The sequence below is a fragment of the Eublepharis macularius genome, chromosome 18 (assembly GCF_028583425.1).
Source record: "Eublepharis macularius isolate TG4126 chromosome 18, MPM_Emac_v1.0, whole genome shotgun sequence".
NCBI classification, from domain to species: domain Eukaryota; kingdom Metazoa; phylum Chordata; class Lepidosauria; order Squamata; family Eublepharidae; genus Eublepharis; species Eublepharis macularius.
In genome coordinates, this window is record NC_072807.1 from 12381765 (window position 1) to 12400761 (window position 18997).

The 18997-nt window shown below is 48.2% G+C and overlaps 1 protein-coding gene across 5 annotated transcripts in view; it reads left to right on the forward strand.

Annotated features, from left to right (window-relative positions):
* PPIP5K1 (diphosphoinositol pentakisphosphate kinase 1) overlaps positions 1-18997 on the forward strand; it is a 52682-nt gene that overhangs the window by 18331 nt on the left and 15354 nt on the right. For all 5 annotated transcript variants that reach the window (XM_055002400.1, XM_055002398.1, XM_055002402.1 and 2 more), the window contains exons 10-24: positions 5826-5912; positions 6175-6250; positions 6601-6710; positions 7023-7108; positions 7979-8107; positions 10761-10882; positions 11305-11487; positions 12456-12597; positions 12747-12970; positions 15221-15348; positions 15877-15991; positions 17780-17887; positions 17974-18090; positions 18286-18450; positions 18700-18787. In XM_055002400.1, the coding sequence (XP_054858375.1) occupies positions 5826-5912; positions 6175-6250; positions 6601-6710; positions 7023-7108; positions 7979-8107; positions 10761-10882; positions 11305-11487; positions 12456-12597; positions 12747-12970; positions 15221-15348; positions 15877-15991; positions 17780-17887; positions 17974-18090; positions 18286-18450; positions 18700-18787 (1880 nt within the window). The remainder of the gene's footprint in view (positions 1-5825; positions 5913-6174; positions 6251-6600; positions 6711-7022; positions 7109-7978; positions 8108-10760; positions 10883-11304; positions 11488-12455; positions 12598-12746; positions 12971-15220; positions 15349-15876; positions 15992-17779; positions 17888-17973; positions 18091-18285; positions 18451-18699; positions 18788-18997) is intronic.

Sequence of the window (18997 nt, forward strand, 5' to 3'; positions counted from 1 at the left end):
CCCCATCCTCCCATAAGAAAGCGAAGGAGCAGCATATTGTTAGCATGCTGCTGCTCATCTTTCTTCATTATTTCCTATGGGGAAAAAATGAAGAGGCAGGCTTCCTTTGCCAGGGGTGGCATTTTGCATGCAAAATGCCCCCTCACCCTCAGGGGCCCTTCTCCCACCCCTCCTCCCACCCCCCACCAAGGCTCAGCCTGCTCCCACTTGGGGGGGCCATTTCATGGCCTCCCCAAGTAGGTGCTCTAATCTCTACCACTGACAGCTGGGGGAGGCTTGTGTTGCCAGGGGTGGCATTTTGCATGCAAAATGCCCCCCAACCCTCTGGGGCCCTTCTCCCACCCCTCCTCCCACCCCCCACCAAGGCTCAGCCTGCTCCCACTTGGGGGGGCATTTCATGGCCTCCCCAAGTAGGTGCTCTGCTCTCATCTCTACCACTGACAGCTGGGGGAGGCTTGTCTTGCCAGGGGTGGCATTTTGCATGCAAAATGCCCCCCAGCCCTCTGGGGCCCTTCTCCCACCCTTCCTCCCACCCCCCACCAAGGCTCAGACTGCTCCCACTTGGGGGGGGCATTTCATGGCCTCCCCAAGTAGGTCCTCTCAGCCCCTAAAGTCCACCCCTTACAGCCCCACACAAACCCAATTCCCCCCCAGCTGCCACACACAGACCCAAATCCCCACATTAGCCCCTCACAGACCCAAATCCACCCCCACCTGCCCCACACCCATAACCCCAGGAACAGGCTGGCAAAGGCCAGCCCTCTCCCTTTGTTCCCTATGCTGGGAACTTCTAAACTCTCTTTCCCTGGGCAATTCTGCACAGCCCAGAGGTGCCACAATGGTGGGCACACTTCTGAGTGCCAGCTGGTCCCTGTGAAAGAGCACCTGAACCACAGACACCCTCCCTCAAATTCCCCCACCACCTACAGAGATGGCTGGCCAGCCAGCCCCATTGTTCCCTATGATGGGAACCAACTGCACAACAAAGAATAAAACAAGAACAACACAAAATAAAGTTTAAAAAAAATTATTTTCTCCCTTCCAAAGTACAAGTAGGCAAAGCATTATGACACATTACACCAGCAGTCCCCCACACAGAAAAATTAAAACAAAACTCACTTAACATCAGAGAATCACAAAGCACAATTCCTGTCAAAAACACTTTATTTCTTGAACAGCTTTTTTTTTTTTTTTGAAAAATTTTTTATTGGGTTAGAATCCATTATTTTTACATTACATTCAATTTTCCCCAAATTTTTCATTCCTAACCCCCTCCCTTTCCCCCCTTTTGTTGACTTCCAACAGCTTTCCCACCCTTTGTCCCTTTTCCCTTACTTCTGTTAAATTCCTCTATCTAAAACAGATATACATTCTCTATTATATTAAGCAGTACATCCTTAACTACCTTTCTCATTATATACCCAAACTGTAAATCTTTGTTTCCATCTTAAATAAACAATTTGTCCCATTTTCCAGTTTCAAATATTTCTATATATCATGAACCATAAAAATCTTACATTCAAATCAAACAATTTGACTTATTCTCTATATATTCCTCATTCTGTCTTTTTATGGTAGTTCTATATAGCACATCACATAGTCAATCAATTTGACTCTTCTGTACATTCAGTTTGGTGCATATAAATCTTATCAAAGAAAGAAAATATTGTTAGTTATTCACTCCTTATATTTAAACCTTATCATTAATTATTTTCTATCAATATTCTATCTATTAATCTATATATATCTATTTATATATCAATCTGTTAACTGCTTATTAATTCACATTTATCTCTTCCTCCCTCGGTAAAGTCACCCCCCTCTATTATACTTTTATTATATTTCAGTAGTTCTCAAACTGCCACAGTTTTCCTCCCACCTCCCATTTCTTCTCCAGATATTGTTTCAGCTTCTCCCAATCTGTGTTAAACTGCCCTGAGTCCAGATTTCTCAGTTTTCTTGTCATCTTATCCATTTCTGCCATGTACAGCAATTTGTAGATCCAATCTTCAATAGTTGGCACTTCATTTCTTGAACAGCTTTAGGTTACACAGCAGGGGGGAACACCAAAGGGCATGGCAGCACTATCTTACACAAAAATAACACATCTCACTTAACATCAGAGAATCACAAAAGCACAATTCCTGGCAAAAACACTTTATTTCTTGAACAGCTTTAGGTTACACAGTAGGAGGGCACAACAGGACATGATAGCAATGTACTACAAAAAATAATACAACCCACTTCACCGTTTTTGACAGCAATTGTGTTTGTGTGATTCTCTGATGTGAAGTGAGTTGTGTTATTTTTGTGTAGTACACTGCTTTCCTTCTCTGTGGTGCCTTCCTACTGTGTAACCTAAAGCAGTTACAGAAATAAAGTGCTTTTGACAGCAATTTTTTGGGGTGATTCTTTAATGTGAAGTGAGTTGTGTTATTTTTGTGTAAGATACTACTTCCATGCCCTTTGGTGTCCCCCCCCTGCTGTGTAGCCTAAAGCTGTTCAAGAAATAAAGTGTTTTTGACAGGAATTGTGCTTTTGTGATTCTCTGATGTTAAGTGAGTTGTGTTATTTTTGTGTAAGATAGTGCTGCCATGCCCTTTGGTGTTCCCCCCTGCTGTGTAACCTAAAGCTGTTCAAGAAATAAAGTGTTTTTGACAGGAATCGTGTTTTGTGATTCTCTGATGTTAAGTGGGTTTTGTTTTAATTTTTCTGTGTGGGGGACTGCTGGTGTAATGTGTCATAATGCTTTGCCTACTTGTACTTTGGAAGGGAGAAAATAATTTTTTTTAAACTTTATTTTGTGTTGTTCTTGTTTTATTCTTTGTTGTGCAGTTGGTTCCCATCATAGGGAACAATGGGGCTGGCTGGCCAGCCATCTCTGTAGGTGGTGGGGGAATTTGAGGGAGGGTGTCTGTGGTTCAGGTGCTCTTTCACAGGGACCAGCTGGCACTCAGAAGTGTGCCCACCATTGTGGCACCCCTGGGCTGTGCAGAATTGCCCAGGGAAAGAGAGTTTAGAAGTTCCCAGCATAGGGAACAAAGGGAGAGGGCTGGCCTTTGCCAGCCTGTTCCTGGGGTTATGGGTGTGGGGCAGGTGGGGGTGGATTTGGGTCTGTGAGGGGCTAATGTGGGGATTTGGGTCTGTGTGTGGCAGCTGGGGGGGAATTGGGTTTGTGTGGGGCTGTAAGGGGTGGACTTTAGGGGCTGAGAGGACCTACTTGGGGAGGCCATGAAATGGCCCCCCCAAGTGGGAGCAGTCTGAGCCTTGGTGGGGGGTGGGAGGAAGGGTGGGAGAAGGGCCCCAGAGGGCTGGGGGGCATTTTGCATGCAAAATGCCACCCCTGGCAAGACAAGCCTCCCCCAGCTGTCAGTGGTAGAGATGAGAGCAGAGCACCTACTTGGGGAGGCCATGAAATGCCCCCCCAAGTGGGAGCAGGCTGAGCCTTGGTGGGGGGTGGGAGGAGGGGTGGGAGAAGGGCCCCAGAGGGTTGGGGGGCATTTTGCATGCAAAATGCCACCCCTGGCAACACAAGCCTCCCCCAGCTGTCAGTGGTAGAGATTAGAGCACCTACTTGGGGAGGCCATGAAATGGCCCCCCCAAGTGGGAGCAGGCTGAGCCTTGGTGGGGGGTGGGAGGAGGGGTGGGAGAAGGGCCCCTGAGGGCTGGGGGGCATTTTGCATGCAAAATGCCACCCCTGGCAAAGGAAGCCTGCCTCTTCATTTTTTCCCCATAGGAAATAATGAAGAAAGATGAGCAGCAGCATGCTAACAATATGCTGCTCCTTCGCTTTCTTATGGGAGGATGGGGGGACCTGCTTTGGGGGGCCATAACATGGCCCCCCAAAGTCCAATCTGTCTGAAACTTGGGTGGTTGTTAGAGAAGGGTTAGAGGAAGGTCCCCACCAATTTTGGGCTTATTCGGTGGGAAAATGCCTCCCCCAGACGTCCGGGAAGACGGAGGCATTTTCCCATAGAAAAAAGCCGAAAGAATGCCGAAATAATGCCGAAAGAATCCCGAAAGTCGAAAGCCGAAAGAGATTCTTGTTTCGGCTTTCGGCTTTAACGATAGAGAATCTTCTTTCGGCTTTCTACTTTCGGCTATAGCCGAAAATTTTTGGCTTGCACACCCCTACTGGCATGGTTCAGATTATTGGAAAGAGTCCTTGTGGAGAAATTCCCTCCACTTGTGAATTCACCCCAATAGTTCAGACGTTGGGACTGCCCTCTGTGAGATGGAAGCTGGCTGCAAGCTTATAGCTTGCAGAAGGAAAGCTACAGCTGAGTCATTTCTCTCTCAAGCACCGAATTCTGCGGATCTTAAATATGCTAATAGTTCTGGCCAAAGTAGAATATAAATTCTCAGGACATGAGGAAGAACTTATGTTCCTCTTCTGGGTCATCTCTGGGCCACGATTTTTTGGCTTACCAAAGGAACGATTGCAGTTCACCTGGAATAAAAGAGGCAAAAGATAAATATTGGAATACATATCTACTTACTTGTATAGACTGTCCTGGACATCTGGAGCCACTTGTTAATATTGCATACGTTCACAAGCTTAGTGAAAGTTGGACTTAGTTTCCCTTGGAAAGTACCATCTACTGTTTACAATATTGCTATATATAGTTAATTTAGTAACAAATTGTATTGGATATGAACTTTGAACACACGTTGATTCATTGTATTGCCTATAGGACTTTGATATTGTATGCTTATTTATATTCTGTTTATGGTTATATTTATTAATGAGATAGGACTTGCACTTTGTGATTTACTGGATGAATATTTGTAGATTAATTGGCATGGTACACTTTAAGTCTCAGTGATTGTGAATCTACTCTCTCTGCGGAAGATCTTTAGTCTTTCCCATCCTTACTATTCTATGATACCCTTTAATTCAGTGAGTGGAGCAGGTGGCAATGCCCGCTCCCCCTTCAGCCCATTGGAATCAGATACAGAGCAGGTGGTAATGCCTTCTCCCCTTCACCCTGTCAGAATCAGGCACGGAGCAGGTGGAAATGCCCGCTTTTATTCACCCCATTGGGATCAGACCCGGAGCATGCAGGAATGCCCGCCTCCTTTATCCAGATGGAATCAGACACAGAGCAGGAGACAATGCCCGCTCCCTTTCACCCAGCTGGAATCAGGCACAGAGCAGGTGGCAATGTCTGCCCCCTGCCTTGACTCAACCGGGATCAGTCATGGAGGAGGATGCAGTGCCCAGCTGTCCACCCTCCCCTTTCTAGAGCCCGTTGTATTTTTCCTACAACGGGCTTTGTTAGTGCTACAATAAAGTTGCTTAGTCTTAAAAGTGCTACTGGACTCTTTACTACTTAAATGCTTCTGTGAGTAAGGGAAAGAGCCAGCATCTCTGGGCGGAGACTTGGAACAGCTATGGGATTTTTCTGACCTTGCAAGACCCAAGAGAACGGGGCTTACAAATCAGGCCATAAATCATAGCCATAAATTTTAGGCTGTGCAAATGGGTCTTGTTCTACTTCCTCCTTGCTGCGATGCCAATTTCCCTTTTCGTTGTTTGCCTTCATGGTACCATTTCATATGCCTTTCATTTGGTGTGTGTCCTGCAGATACACACCGAATGGTTCTTCCTTGATCTCAATAGGAAGCTTGACCACTGGGCTCTAGCAGCCCCTCACTAGTGAAGATGCCTTTCTGGCTGAGGAACAGTCTTTGCCTCCACTGACCATGAGCAAATGGACGTGGTCTCCTTCCCCCACGGGGGGTGGGTAAGGTTGTGTGAGGTGCGTGTGTATGGGCCAAGGAAGCAGTCTTCTAAGGCAAAACTCCTGTTGCCTTTCCCATAGGATGGAGTTGCGTTGTGTGATAGCAGTGATACGGCATGGTGATCGCACACCCAAACAGAAGATGAAAATGGAAGTGAAACATTCCAGGTAAAGGGTTCTGGCAGGGCAGGGTTAGAGCATTCTCGGAGTGCCTTTTGGCCACTGGAGTTGTGGGGGCCAGAGGAACTCTTGCTTTTTATGGACAATACTAAAATCCCATGAAATACATCCAGTGGCCCCTTCCCTCTGGCTGTCTTGGCTATGGCTTCAGGGGCACCGAAAGAAATGGCTAGCTGGCTTGAAGGTTTATTGCTCTTGGCCAGTATGGGGTCTTGGACCCACAACTGACCCTGCTGCTGCTGTCCATTAGATTCTTTGAATTATTTGAGAAATACGAGGGTTACAAGACTGGGAAGCTGAAGTTGAAGAAGCCAGAACAGCTGCAGGTGAGGAGAGGTGTGGCTGGTGGTTTGGAGGCGTCTGCCTTTGCCCGCTGGGCACATGTTTGGTTGGGCGAGGGTTGCTGTAAAGTTCTGTGGGAGGGCAAGAAAACTCAAGGGTTTATCTAGCTTGTCTGCATCACCTAGGATTGAAACTTGTTCAAGAATACAAATAAAAGGACTTCAGATGGCGATGAAGCCATCGGCCTGAGAGTCTTGGGGGACAGGACCCCACTGGGTGGTTTGAATGGGGAGAGGAGTGGGCCGAGGCCTGGGGCTCAGTGTTGGGCATTGCCCACTCCTGCAGCTTTTCTGGCCATAGCAATCCACTGCCTGCTGGTCTTTGTCCTCGGCAGGAGGTGCTGGACATCACCCGCCTGATGGTGCTGGAGCAGGGAGCTCATGGGGACTCGGAGGCTGAGGAGCAGAAATCCAAACTGGAGCAGCTCAAAACTGTTCTGGAGATGTAAGAAAAGGTGTTGGGTAAGGCGGCTGGTCTCGCCTCCTCATCTCTCAAGGGCTGGCCTTGCTGGGACAATGTTGGTGACTCAAGGCCCTCTGCGTCCCAGGCTTGACTCGTGGCCGTGCAGATTCCCAAGGGCACTCTTGGTCCCTTGGAAGCCCCCTTCTTCTTATGTCTTTGTCTAGCCTGCACTTGGCTTTCCCCTTGGCATGATCTGGCTGCAGCGTAGCTGCCTTGGTTTTGGCAAGTGGCTGCAGCCTGCTGCGTAGAGAGAAGTGCCCTCAGGTGCCCTCAGCTTCTTTTTCTTCGTGGTAGGTATGGCCACTTCTCTGGCATTAACCGCAAAGTGCAGCTGACCTACCTTCCTTATGGGCACCCCAAAGCTTCCAGTGAAGATGAAGGCAAGTGTCCGGCTACAACCAGGAATGTCTGGATGCTGGAGAGTTATCTAAAATCCAGTGCTGCAGGCTACTGTCTGTGGGGTGGGGCAGGGGCAGCCCTTTAATTGAAGAGGGATCGGAACTCGTAGGATGAGCGCTCTTGCCGCTGTCACAACAGAGGACCCAGCATTCTTCCCCAGCCCTTTGGTAGCTTAGCCGGAAGGGAGAGGCTTCGTGATGTGATTGTGGGTGCCTTCTCGACTCACTGGTGCAGCATAATGGTCTGGAGCATGGGCCCAGATAAATCACAAGTAGGCCCAGGAGCTCCTGGGATATCCTCAGAATGCATTCTCTAAAATGGGGATCGTGTTACTGATCACCTGAGGATTACTGAGATGATGAGGTGGATCCAGTGGACTCCTGGCCATGGGGTGTGACTTTAATGGCTTCTCCCTCCATGGCAGCCTGAAATGGCTCCTCCAACTTTTGCTCATAGGGCACAGGGGACCCCGGTTGAGCAGGATTTCAAGGGGGGGTGCATTTCATGCTGACACAGGAAGGAAGAGCCACAAAAATCATGCTCCATGAGCCCCCATTGGACCCACCCCTGTTAATACAGTATACTTAGGAAAACATCTATATAAATGTCAAATTATTACTAGTCATGCATTGCACATGGAAAGTAAATATAGTCCCAGTGTGTTTCCCGGCCCATTTCATAGCTCCTAAAATGGGTAGATTGCCATCTCCCCTTCCTCGCCCACCTTGGTTCAGCCATTGCAGTGCCTGGACCTCAGTTTGGGTTGGTCGGTAGGGAAGGGTGAATTGAATGATGCGAGTCCCTCCGTCTTTGCTATTTAGCTGGGGTTTATTCTTCCTCTTTCCATGCAGACGCCCGCAAGGCGGCCTCGCCCTCTCTCCTCCTGGTGCTGAAGTGGGGGGGTGAGCTTACCCCTGCCGGGAGAGTCCAAGCAGAAGAGCTGGGCCGGGCCTTTCGCTGCATGTATCCTGGAGGTCAAGGTAAGACCTTGGGCTGGCATGGTTTCGTTGGAGGCCTTTGTAGTCGAATGGGAATAAATCCGTTCTCTGCAGTTGCCAGGGCATATAATCTTTATTGATTTGATTTCCCCTCCACCCTTTGTTCCAAGGCAGCTTCCACAGAACAGTGAAATAAACTTACCCAATTCTTTGAACCATCCCTGTGCTGATGCATCCCACAAGTAAAGCCACCCGATGGGAAGCAGGGGAGTAACCAACAATGCTGGGGAAGCTTTCTGTGCTATTAGATGCTGGGGCTTGCTTGGGTGAAGCTGGCCGGGGGCTGGGCCCTTGTGGACTGTCCCTTTGTAGCCGTGCAGTGTTTCCGGGGGAGCTGCCTCTCTCACTTCAAGGCAGCCCTGCTCCACTATACCGCCTTCTGGTGACTGGGTCTCACTAACAATGTTCGTGGTCTCACTAACATTGGCATGATATCTCAGGTGCTGGGGTGATTTGAACCCAGAGCACAGGACCAGTGATTCTGCCTGCCTTCACAGAAGAGCATGGGCCTTCCCACCCCAACCTGCCTGTACAAATTCAGTAAGGTTCCTGACCCTGACCACTCTTCTGCTACGTGCTGTGGGGCAGCTGCCTCTTTCTGACCCTCTGAGCGTTTGACCTTGACTTGCCTCTGGATTCCTCTGTCATGCCTGACCTGCTGCCCGCCTCTAATGGTAGCAAGCAGAGATGGTGCAGCAATGTCAGCATCTTTTTTTTATAAAGTAAAGATTTTATTTCAAAAGAGAAGACGTAACAATAGAAAGTGCATAGAAATGTATACAAGCACTACATTTGAATTTAGATTAAGGTAATAGAAAGATATATTCAGAGTATATAACAGCGCAACTGAATTATATAATAGCTCTCATCCCCTCTCCTTAGTTGCTTACACCCAAACTTTAATATCAATAATTTTTAATCAGTCATTTCTTCTATTTTATCTTTATAACATAATTACCTTAATTTATCTTAGTTTTAACCTAAGTAATCAAAAAATCTTTCATTTTTTCCCAAAATTCCACTATTGGTCTGTTGTGCACATAAGAAGTCAATTTGGCCATTGATGCATATTTGTACATCTTGTCTTTCCCCTCTGGCATGTCAGGGCACAAATCTGTTTTCCATATCGCTGCATATAGTACTCTTGCAACTGTCGCCATGCGAAAAGATCTCCCTGTTCTTTTGTAATATTTTTTGGTAAAATGTTTAGTAACATATTTCTCGGGTTTAGCTCAAACCTGAGCTTGAGAATCTTCTGCATCTCCTCATGTGTAGTGGTGGAGAGTGCCTTCAAGTCATAGCTGACTTATGGCGACCCCTGTTGGGGTTTTCATGGCAAGAGACTAACAGAGATGGTTTGCCATTGCCTGCCTCTGCAACCCTGGACTTCCTTGGAGGTCTCCCATCCATGCTTAGCTTCATGAAATCTGATGAAATCAGGCTCACCTTGGCTATCCAGGTCAGGGCATCTCCTCATGTATCTTTATCCGATATCTTCATGCTTGCTTATATGTCCACCACATGTGATAAAATGTTGCATCCGTGCATTGACATGTCCAACACTGTCCACTATAGTCCTTATTAATTCTCGCGATGTCTTTGGGGGTAGTATACCATCCAAAGAACTCTTTATACCAGTTCTCTCTGAACAACTGACAGTCTGTGAATTTAATATCTTTAGTCCATAGATCTTCCCATTAATTCATGGAGATAGTTTCTCTGAAGTTTTCAATCCATTGTTACATTCGGATTTTGATTTACTCCATCTCTGTGTGGTATTGCACAAAATCTCATGGATCCTTCTAGATTCCAAAATGCCATAGGGGATTTTAAGATTCCAAACACATGTTCTGTTGAGGCTGTAGTAGGAGCTTGGAATGTGAAACTCCTCGAAGCTATTGACAACATTGCTTTTTGTCGACCACTCTGACCCTTGGGATGATAGCCAGCCCCATGGTTTGCCATGGAGCTGGGTAGCCTAAAGAGGGCTGGAAGACCTCTAGCACGACAATGGCAGAAACCTTGCACTGAATCTGTTAGAGCATGCTCCTGAACCCATTGGAAGGCCTATTAAGTGGTGGTGAAAGCAGCAAAGAAACATTTCTCCCACCATTGCATCTGCTAGTTAATGACGATCCCAGTTGTTCAAGGTATCTCAACATCTTCTGACTCCTAAATCCGAATCTTTACAGTCTCAGGAACAGACAATTTGCAAAGCTTTCTGCTGATAAAATAGCATGAATACACTCTGATCTATATGCCATCTGTAATATAGGCAAGGTGGAACAAATGTTCAATACACCATCTGGTTATTTATGGACCACTTTGACCCAGCTACAGTGCCTTTCCTCTGTGACTTCTTAGAGATTTGGCAGGAATGTGTCTTGGGAAAGTGTGGTGGCATATTCCCACATTGCAGCTCCCAGCATTTGCCACCTAACCTGACCAAAGACTGATCCTTCTGAACTCCACCCTGTCTAGGACCAGAACTGTTGCACAGGAGAGGACTTGGCCGTTCTGCTAAGTGACCTACTGGTGTGTGTGAATGTTGTAGTTGGTGTGACCATGTGGGGGTTCTCTGCTCCACGATTCCAGGCAGCAGCTGGCTGGAACAGAGTTCTTCTTCTCCACCCAGGGGACTACGCTGGCTTTCCGGGGTGTGGCCTGCTTCGGCTGCACAGCACCTACCGCCATGACCTCAAAATCTACGCCTCTGATGAGGGCAGAGTCCAGATGACGGCAGCGGCGTTTGCAAAGGTGCATGCCCTCTTCTCCCCAGTGACGTTGCTGGGTGGGTGGGTGTCTGCTAGAGGGGCTGGATGGCTAATGTCGGTGCCCTGAGGCCATGGTTGTTGAACCCTATCCTGCAATGCCAGAGCAGCCAGTGCCCAGCACCTATCTTGTTGTACACCGGTTGTACACCGGTTGTACACCGGTTGTACACCGACAGCCTTCTCTTTTCGCATTATGTTTTTTGTGTTTCACTTGCCTGATGCTGGCTTAAAATGTGCTTAGTTTGGGGCAGGGGGACAATGGGGTGACTGAATACTGTTTCCTCTTCGTATGGGAAGAAGTTTATCCTTCGGTGTCCCACCAGAACAGTGATCTCTAGAGAGTTTCCCCTGTGGCCAGTGTCGCTGCTGCTCGTGCGCCTCTCCTGCTACCTTTGTGCTCTGCAGGGCCTTCTTGCTCTGGAGGGGGAGTTGACCCCCATCCTGGTTCAAATGGTGAAGAGTGCCAACATGAACGGCCTCCTGGACAGCGACAGTGACTCTCTGAGCAGCTGTCAACACAGGGTGAAGGCCCGCCTGCGAGAGATCATGCAGAAGGATGCTAAGTTCAGCGAGGAGGACCACGAGAAGGTAATAAGCACGCAGGAGAGGGTCACCCCATTGCTCGCTCTTGTTCCAGCCCTGCTCGTGGTCTTCTACATCCAAGAAAAGGATTATGGCTCAGCTCTTCCAAGTGCCTGGGGAGGAGTCAGTGCTGTTATCCCCCTGGAAAACAAGTGATTCATGCTGCAAAAGACAGAAAGGGGTGCTTGTGCTTTTTGCAGCCCTACCGCTGCGAATCACTGCAGTGTGTTGGAGTGACAGCTCAAAAAGATGAAAAGAACAAAAAGGGAGGAGAAAAAGTTAACCCGAACAAAATTAAATTAAGAGCCAAGAAGTTAAAGAAATCCAAATCACAAATCCAAAATGCAGAGCATAAATATATATTGGTATACAACAAAATGCATGTATTTATTACAGAATAATATAAAAACTATTACAGGCCTAAATAAAGCCTCAATACAGATTAAAATCATACAAAAAACTCATACCAGAACCTTATGCGACTGACCAAATGCATTTCGGCCATGTGGCCTTCTTCAGTGGTCAAGCATTGTTGTTACACAGTAACTCCAGACAATACAATAATAATTAATAAATATAATCAATATAAGGCCAAGTTGGAATATGTGTTCTAGTTAATATCAATAACTCAAGGCAGAGGTATGCTTAAAAGGCCTCCTTTGAAATCACCACCTGCCCTGGTCAGGTACATGTGCCTTAGGTGGTAATTCCTATTTTGATCCAAGAAGAATCAATGGTAGGTGTAGTCTGGAGTCACATAGTAGTGCATAGTGACATCTCCCCTTGCTTTGTCCAACAGAACCCCAATTTTGAGTTTAGACATCTAATGTTGGGGACAATGGACAGGATGGGCATTCTGTTGCCCTTTAGACAAGAGGGAGTCGGTTCAGTCTCTCCAATTCAAGATGGCAGCTGTTGAAGGCTCGGCTTATGCCTAAGCACAATTAACCCTTTGCTCTGTCATCTGCTTTCAGCTGGCACCAACTGGCAGCGTCTCGCTCGTCAAGTCTATGGGAATCATCCAGAACCCCGTGGAGGTCTGCGACCAGGTCTTTGCTCTGATTGAGAGTCTTACCTGCCAGATCCAGAAACGGTTGGAGGACCCTAAGTTTGCAGGTGGGAACAAGAACAGCAGGGCCGTTGTGGGTGCGTGTGTGTGCATGCGTGTGTGCGCCACGGGCCTTTCTCTTCTGGTCCCTCTTCTCTCCTATAGGTATACTGATCCCTTACTGAACCTGACTCTGTGTGCACTGTTGCTTCCTCAGATTTGCAGCTTTACCACAGCGAGACGTTAGAGCTGATGCTGCAGCGCTGGAGAAAGCTAGAACGGGATTTCCGCCTGAAAAACAGGCGCTACGACATCAGCAAGATCCCTGACATCTACGACTGTGTCAAGTATGATGTGCAGCACAACACCTCCCTCAAGCTGGAGGGCACTGCTGAACTTTTCCGGATTTCCAAGGCTTTGGCTGATGTCGTTATTCCCCAGGTACAGCACCCTTTGCTCCTGACCAGTTTTCCAGGGTTGTAACTGCGGCAAATCTGGTTTGTAATGGGCAAATACTGACCAGCACAGAACACACAGAGACACAATAATTGAAATATGGTGAAAGGAATGCTTCACTCTGCATAATGCAAATTATGCAAAATAGTATGAAAGCAAGAAATACTTCAAGCAAAAAAAAAGATAATACATGATACATAAGATGTCTAGCAAGAACTGAGTCCGTTGGCACTTTAAAGACCAACAAAATTTTCAGGGTATAAGCTTTCGAGAGTCAAAGCTCCCTTTCCTCAGAGAAGGTGTCTGGAAAAGTAAAGACACTTCTCACTATTTTAGAAAAAAGCAAGTAAAAACCATAGCTAAATGAAGTAAATAAAAAAAAACATCTAACCAAAACATAATACATATATGACACATGTCTAATAAAAACAAATTATAAAGACAAATAGCAGATAGATTGCTTATCCTCTTAATCATCTCCTGCCCATCTAGTTGAAAGCTAAGCTAAGCCTTCTTAAGTTATCTTACATTATTCTAAAGAAGATTGCTTAGCTACCTTCCCTCTTGCTTACTGTGGAGTTCTTCAATGGAATCCTACTAGAAGGAGAGTTTCCAGAAATATCCCCCAAAGGAAAACCAAGGAGAAAATGAAAAGTGCAACTACGCTTGATAATGACATCAGAAAGAAGCAGAGCAATACGGGAACACCACTATGATTAGGAAAGGCAAGAAGCAGTTGCGGAGGAAGAGCAAGACCTGTAGAAGAGCGGAAAGCCCAGCCCTGGTTCTGCTCTGGTCTGCCCATTTTCACAGATCACAGGCAGCCCCTCTTACTGTTAGGAGTGTCATAATATGGGCACAGGATTCTCAGGTTCTTCCTTTGAGCTGGCAAGCCGGTTTAGTTCCCCCTGCCTCTGATCACGTAGGGTGTCCCGAACCTCTTTATTGGAAACCACTTCCTCCCCGGCCTGAGGTTTTGGGGGTCCTTCCTCTCTGGTAGAAACTGCCACCATTTATGGTCCCCTGAGTTCCTTGAGTCACTAGAAGGTGGGATATGTTTGTACATGCAAACCAAGAAGAATAAATGGCTAATTTGCACTTGATCTTTACTTTACCTCAACATGCCTCTTGTGAAGAATGGGCTCAAAGGTGGCAAGAACTTAACAAAGGCTGCTTTCCAACCTTGGCACAGGTTCAGGTTTTGTCCCCCCAGTTCCTCCTCCTGCCTTGCTTTTCCCAGCCAAGGTTTTACCCCTCACCTTCCCGCTGGGACAAATTGTATGCCAAGGGGCTGACTCCTCCATTCCTGCCAAATTTGCATCCAGTCCCCCCCCGCTACTGATTTTGGGCTGCAGGCTGGAATATTAAAACCTGTCCATCCAGGCTCCATAGTGACAGTTCACCCAAATGATGAGAGCTTTCCTCTGGTTCTCATCGATCTGTCACCATGCACTTGACTGGTCCCCTTCCTGGATGGAACTTTTATAGTGAGGTTCACATAGATGTATGTATTTTCCTAAGGCAAGTGGCTTCTCATTCATTGCAAGGAGAAGTGACAAACTGTTCTTGCTTATCCAGCTATCGAAATTTATTCTAATTGGAAGAGAAACATGATGTGCAAGAAACCTTCTTATCCATCACTGTCTCCTCACAGGGAGCCTCATAATTGTCCATCCCATTGTTCATCGCCTTGCATAGGTTTGTGCAAGGATGTTTGGTTCATTATCTAGTCCCCTCTGCTTTTCTTCAGGGGATCAGCTATACAGCAAAAAGGATCTCACAAGTCGAATAGCTGGAGTATAGTTATCACTGCATCTCTGATATTCCTGAAATCACATGACAGGAGAAAGTGAGCTGTGACTCATGAAACCTCCTCCCCGACCACAAATTGTGTTGGTCTTGTAGGTGTTGTGGGACTCTTGCTATTTTCTACTGCTACAGACAGACTAACGCAGCGACCCATCTTGAAATCACATGGTTAGGCTACTTCCACTGGCAAAAGATAATTTTTTCTGCTGAAACTGGGTCTGTAACAGGCCAAACTCAGGGCGGTTCTTCGGAAAATTCAAACTGGACTTACTTTGGGTTCAGAGACCAGGTTTGGGGACCAGATTAACAACTGCTGGAAAGGGGGACACTCTGGGCTTCATGGAGTTGCAGGCCAGTTGTAGGTTTTGAGCAAGCTGGGCCTCCATGCCTGTCTTGTGTGCTCCCTCCCCTCCCCTCTCCTCGCAGGAATATGGCATCAGCAAGCAAGAGAAGCTGGAGATTGCAGTTGGCTTCTGCCTGCCTCTCATCAGGAAGATTCAGCTGGACCTCCAGAGGACCCACGAGGATGAGTCAGTCAACAAATTACACCCCTTGTAAGGACTGTGCGGAAGGGTGTGGGTGGGAGGCAGCGCCCCACAGGGAGAGGGAGGCATAGAGTACGTTGGAGAAATGGGACGTTTCTGCCTCCCCTTGTCTGCGCCAAATGTGGTCAGGCTTTCTTGCGATATTATCGGAGAATGCGAAGTCTCTCCGTTTCCTGCAATACACAGGGGGCCCCTCCGCAGCCCCTCTGGGTCTGGCTTTGCTGTGGCTGGCTTCTGTTTGCATGCTGTGGCCTCTGCCATGTGTCCTGGGGGTAGTGATGGTGGCTGCTTAAGCAGCCTAAGGGCAGCTTGTGTTGCTGTCTGTCCCTGGACCGTCGTACTGCCATCTGGTACAGGCTCTAAATTTCTTGGCTTTTGGCAGAATCGGAGTTGCTTTCCAGGCGTCCTCGGGGTCAGACTGTGTCACCCAGCGGTGCTGTTAATTTTATCTCCCCCCACCCCCTTTCAGAGCCATCTATGACCTGCATTGTACGTGGCCTGAACAGTGACTCATGAGGCTCATCGCTTTGATTTCAGGTATTCAAGAGGGGTTTTGTCTCCAGGGCGCCACGTCCGAACACGCTTGTATTTCACCAGTGAAAGCCACGTCCACTCCTTGCTTAGCATCTTCCGCTACGGGGGCCTCCTGGATGTAAGTGTGCTCGCTACAAAAGGTCTGTGACTGTAGGCCAGGCTTCTCCAGTTCCGTGGCACTTTTCGTGGGAACCTTGCAGCCCTCTCTTTCACTTCCTTAGGAGAGGGAGGGCAGCCACAGTCCTTTGAAGTCCCGTTCAGAGCAGGTGTTTCGAAACCTTGTGAAAGGTCCTTGTTGTCTCACAGCCTGTAGCGGGCCCATTTGCTGAACCATGCCCAGAACAAAAGTGAGGCAAGCCTCAGTGTGACAGTGAAAAATGTTTGAGGAGCATGCAGTAGGCAAGGCCAGAGATGGCCGGACGAGGTTTCCTTTGCCAGTGGGGTGAAGATTTGCAGTGCTGTAAAGGGAGAAGCAGTGTGACCTGGCAGCAGTCTGAAAAGGAGAAAGGAGGATGCTTGAAGGACCTTGACACAGAGAGGGACAAAAGAGGAAGTAGATGGGAAGAGAAACAGAAGAGGGAGTCCTTGGATCTTACTGGTCTGAAGGTGGGAGTGGCAGGGAAGTAATTTGTATAAAAGACAGCAGCCAGCTTCCAGGAGAATGAGGCTGTTGGGTTTGGCATAAGGAATGATTTAAGCCAATCCAGGAGAGAGTAGGAATGGAGATCCCTGAGCATTTATATCCCATCCCAAAGGTGGGAGGGGTGTTACAAGGAAGGAAGGGCATCAGGATGTAAAAGTACAATGCTCTCCCATGTTAATCTTCCGGCACATTTCATGGCTGTCTTAAACGGAGAAACTTCATAGGGAGATGACAATGTGAGATTGCTGAACTTGAGTTCATTCATAAATTCAGAACAATAGACCCCTGTGGGGTGAATAGAGGCATAGGATTCTTATCTCACTACAGTACAGATGCTAATTTCTGCTCTTATCAAGCTGCATTGTATCTTTATATCCTGACATCTTCCTTCACTACACCCTCCCATCAAATCAAGCTGCGTTGTGCACATCAACAAAGTTGTGTAATCTCTCTAAAGTGCCTCTGGACTCAAATCCTGCTGTTCTACTGCAGACCAACACAGCTACCCAACTAAAACTAATGTAAGCCAATCCAAAGCACCTCCCTTAATCCCTACTTCTACTCTGAACAAGGACGCATGCTCCACCGTATCAAAAGCGACTGATCCTCATATGTATTCAGAGAGAGATCATCTGTTAAGGCCACCAGGGCTGTCTGTGCCCCGTAGCCAGGCCTGATGGCAGACTGAAGCGGGTCTAGGGCAGACGAGTAATCCAGGAAGACGGGGAGTTGCTCTGCTTCTGCTGCTCTCTCTTGTCTTGCTCACAGAGAGCAAGTTAAGAGACCGGATGCTCATTGGCCACATCCATTCTTCTCTAGTGCTGGTTTCTAAGGTAACGGACAGATGACCACCTGTTTTGGAGCCTGAGGAAAGGTGCCCTGAGTCCATGATTCATTTAAAATGGACATCAGAGACTCATCAGTGTGATAAGCAAGATTTGGGTACAGGGGTTTTTGGCACTGTTTTTTTTTCTCGTCAGTTCTGGCCCCGTGCTGCTTTGATTGATCCCCTGAGTTCCGCTTGCATTTTTTGCCTTTTTCATTTTGAGTTTTTTTGCCCCCCCCGCCATATACTAAAGTATATAAATCTTAAGGGAATGATCTTTTGATTTGTGTCAACTACACTTTTGACTTCCTCGTTCCCTATTGAAAGATAGTTGGAACACGACCCAGACACGATGGCGTTGTGCAGGCCTGATGGTCCCTGTCGCTTGCCTTTTGGCTTTGGGTCCCCATGTTGCTCTGACTGCATTTGCTTGGCAGGAATCCAAAGACCCCCAGTGGAAGAGGGCCATGGACTACTTGAGTGCCATTTCAGAGCTGAACTACATGACTCAGATCGTGGTCATGCTCTATGAGGACAACAATAAGGTGAGGCCCTGGGGCGGAAGTGTGTGCGAGGGGGGCTGGGGGGGGGGACAGAGCATCCGCGTCAGCAGGCCTGGCTGTTTTGGCAGGACCCCTCTTCCGAGGAGAGGTTCCATGTGGAGTTGCATTTCAGCCCAGGGGTGAAGGGCTGCGAGGAGGATGGCAGTGCCCCAGCCGGCTTCGGCTTCCGCCCTGCATCAGCAGAGGTAAGTCGCTGGCTGGGCAACCAGCCGCAGCCTCTTCCCTGGCTCCACAGTCCTGGCCTTGCTCCCTGGGAGTCTGCTCTTGTCCTGCTGGCTGGAGTGGCTGCCTGCTGGGGAAGACGCCCTCTTGGCTGTCCACCCCCAGGCCTTGGCAACGGCATGAGGCCAAGGCCGGATACTGCCCTTGCTTCCCTGCAGAAGGAAGCCAAGAAGCCTGAGCAGGGGAGCCAGGAAGATTTGGCCAAGGCCCAGGGAACCGATGAGACAGACCAAAGGCAGCAGGTCTCCCCTCAGCCCTCCGAGCCAGTCTGTGTTCAGCGACGGTCCCCGTTGATCCGCAACCGCAAGACGGGTTCCATGGAGGTAACTAGAAAGGGAGAGAGCTCTGCCAGAGGGCAGAGGAGCCCCTGAAGCTGTCAGCTTCCTTCCCAGTGTCTTAAGCCATTCTTGGTTTGCCTGGTTCAGCGGGAAGGTATTGGCTGGTCTGGCCAGGCATCCCTTGGCTTGCCTCCCCTCTCTCTGGGGCCGGGTTTCATCCTGCCCCTTCCCTTTCCCACACGAGTGTTCCAAGGGCTCTGAGGATGGCTGTCTACTGAGGACTGTTTTCTGCAGGTGCTGTCAGAGTCCTCTTCCAAAACGGGAGGGTATCGCCTCTTCTCCTACTCCAGACACTCCTCGGAAGTGAAGCAGAGCGGCTTAGGTACAAGCCTCATCTCCATCAGCCTGGCTCCAGTTAATAGGGACGTGGAGGCTGGGAGGGAGGCACGCAGACCCTGTGCTGTCGGGGGATCATTTGGCAGGGCTGCTGTCTCTCCATTGCCATATCCTGTTTTCTGTCCTGGGGAGCAGAACTGCAGCCTCCCCCCACCTTCTGCAAGCTCTGCTGAGCATAGCTGAGGGTGCTTCAAGT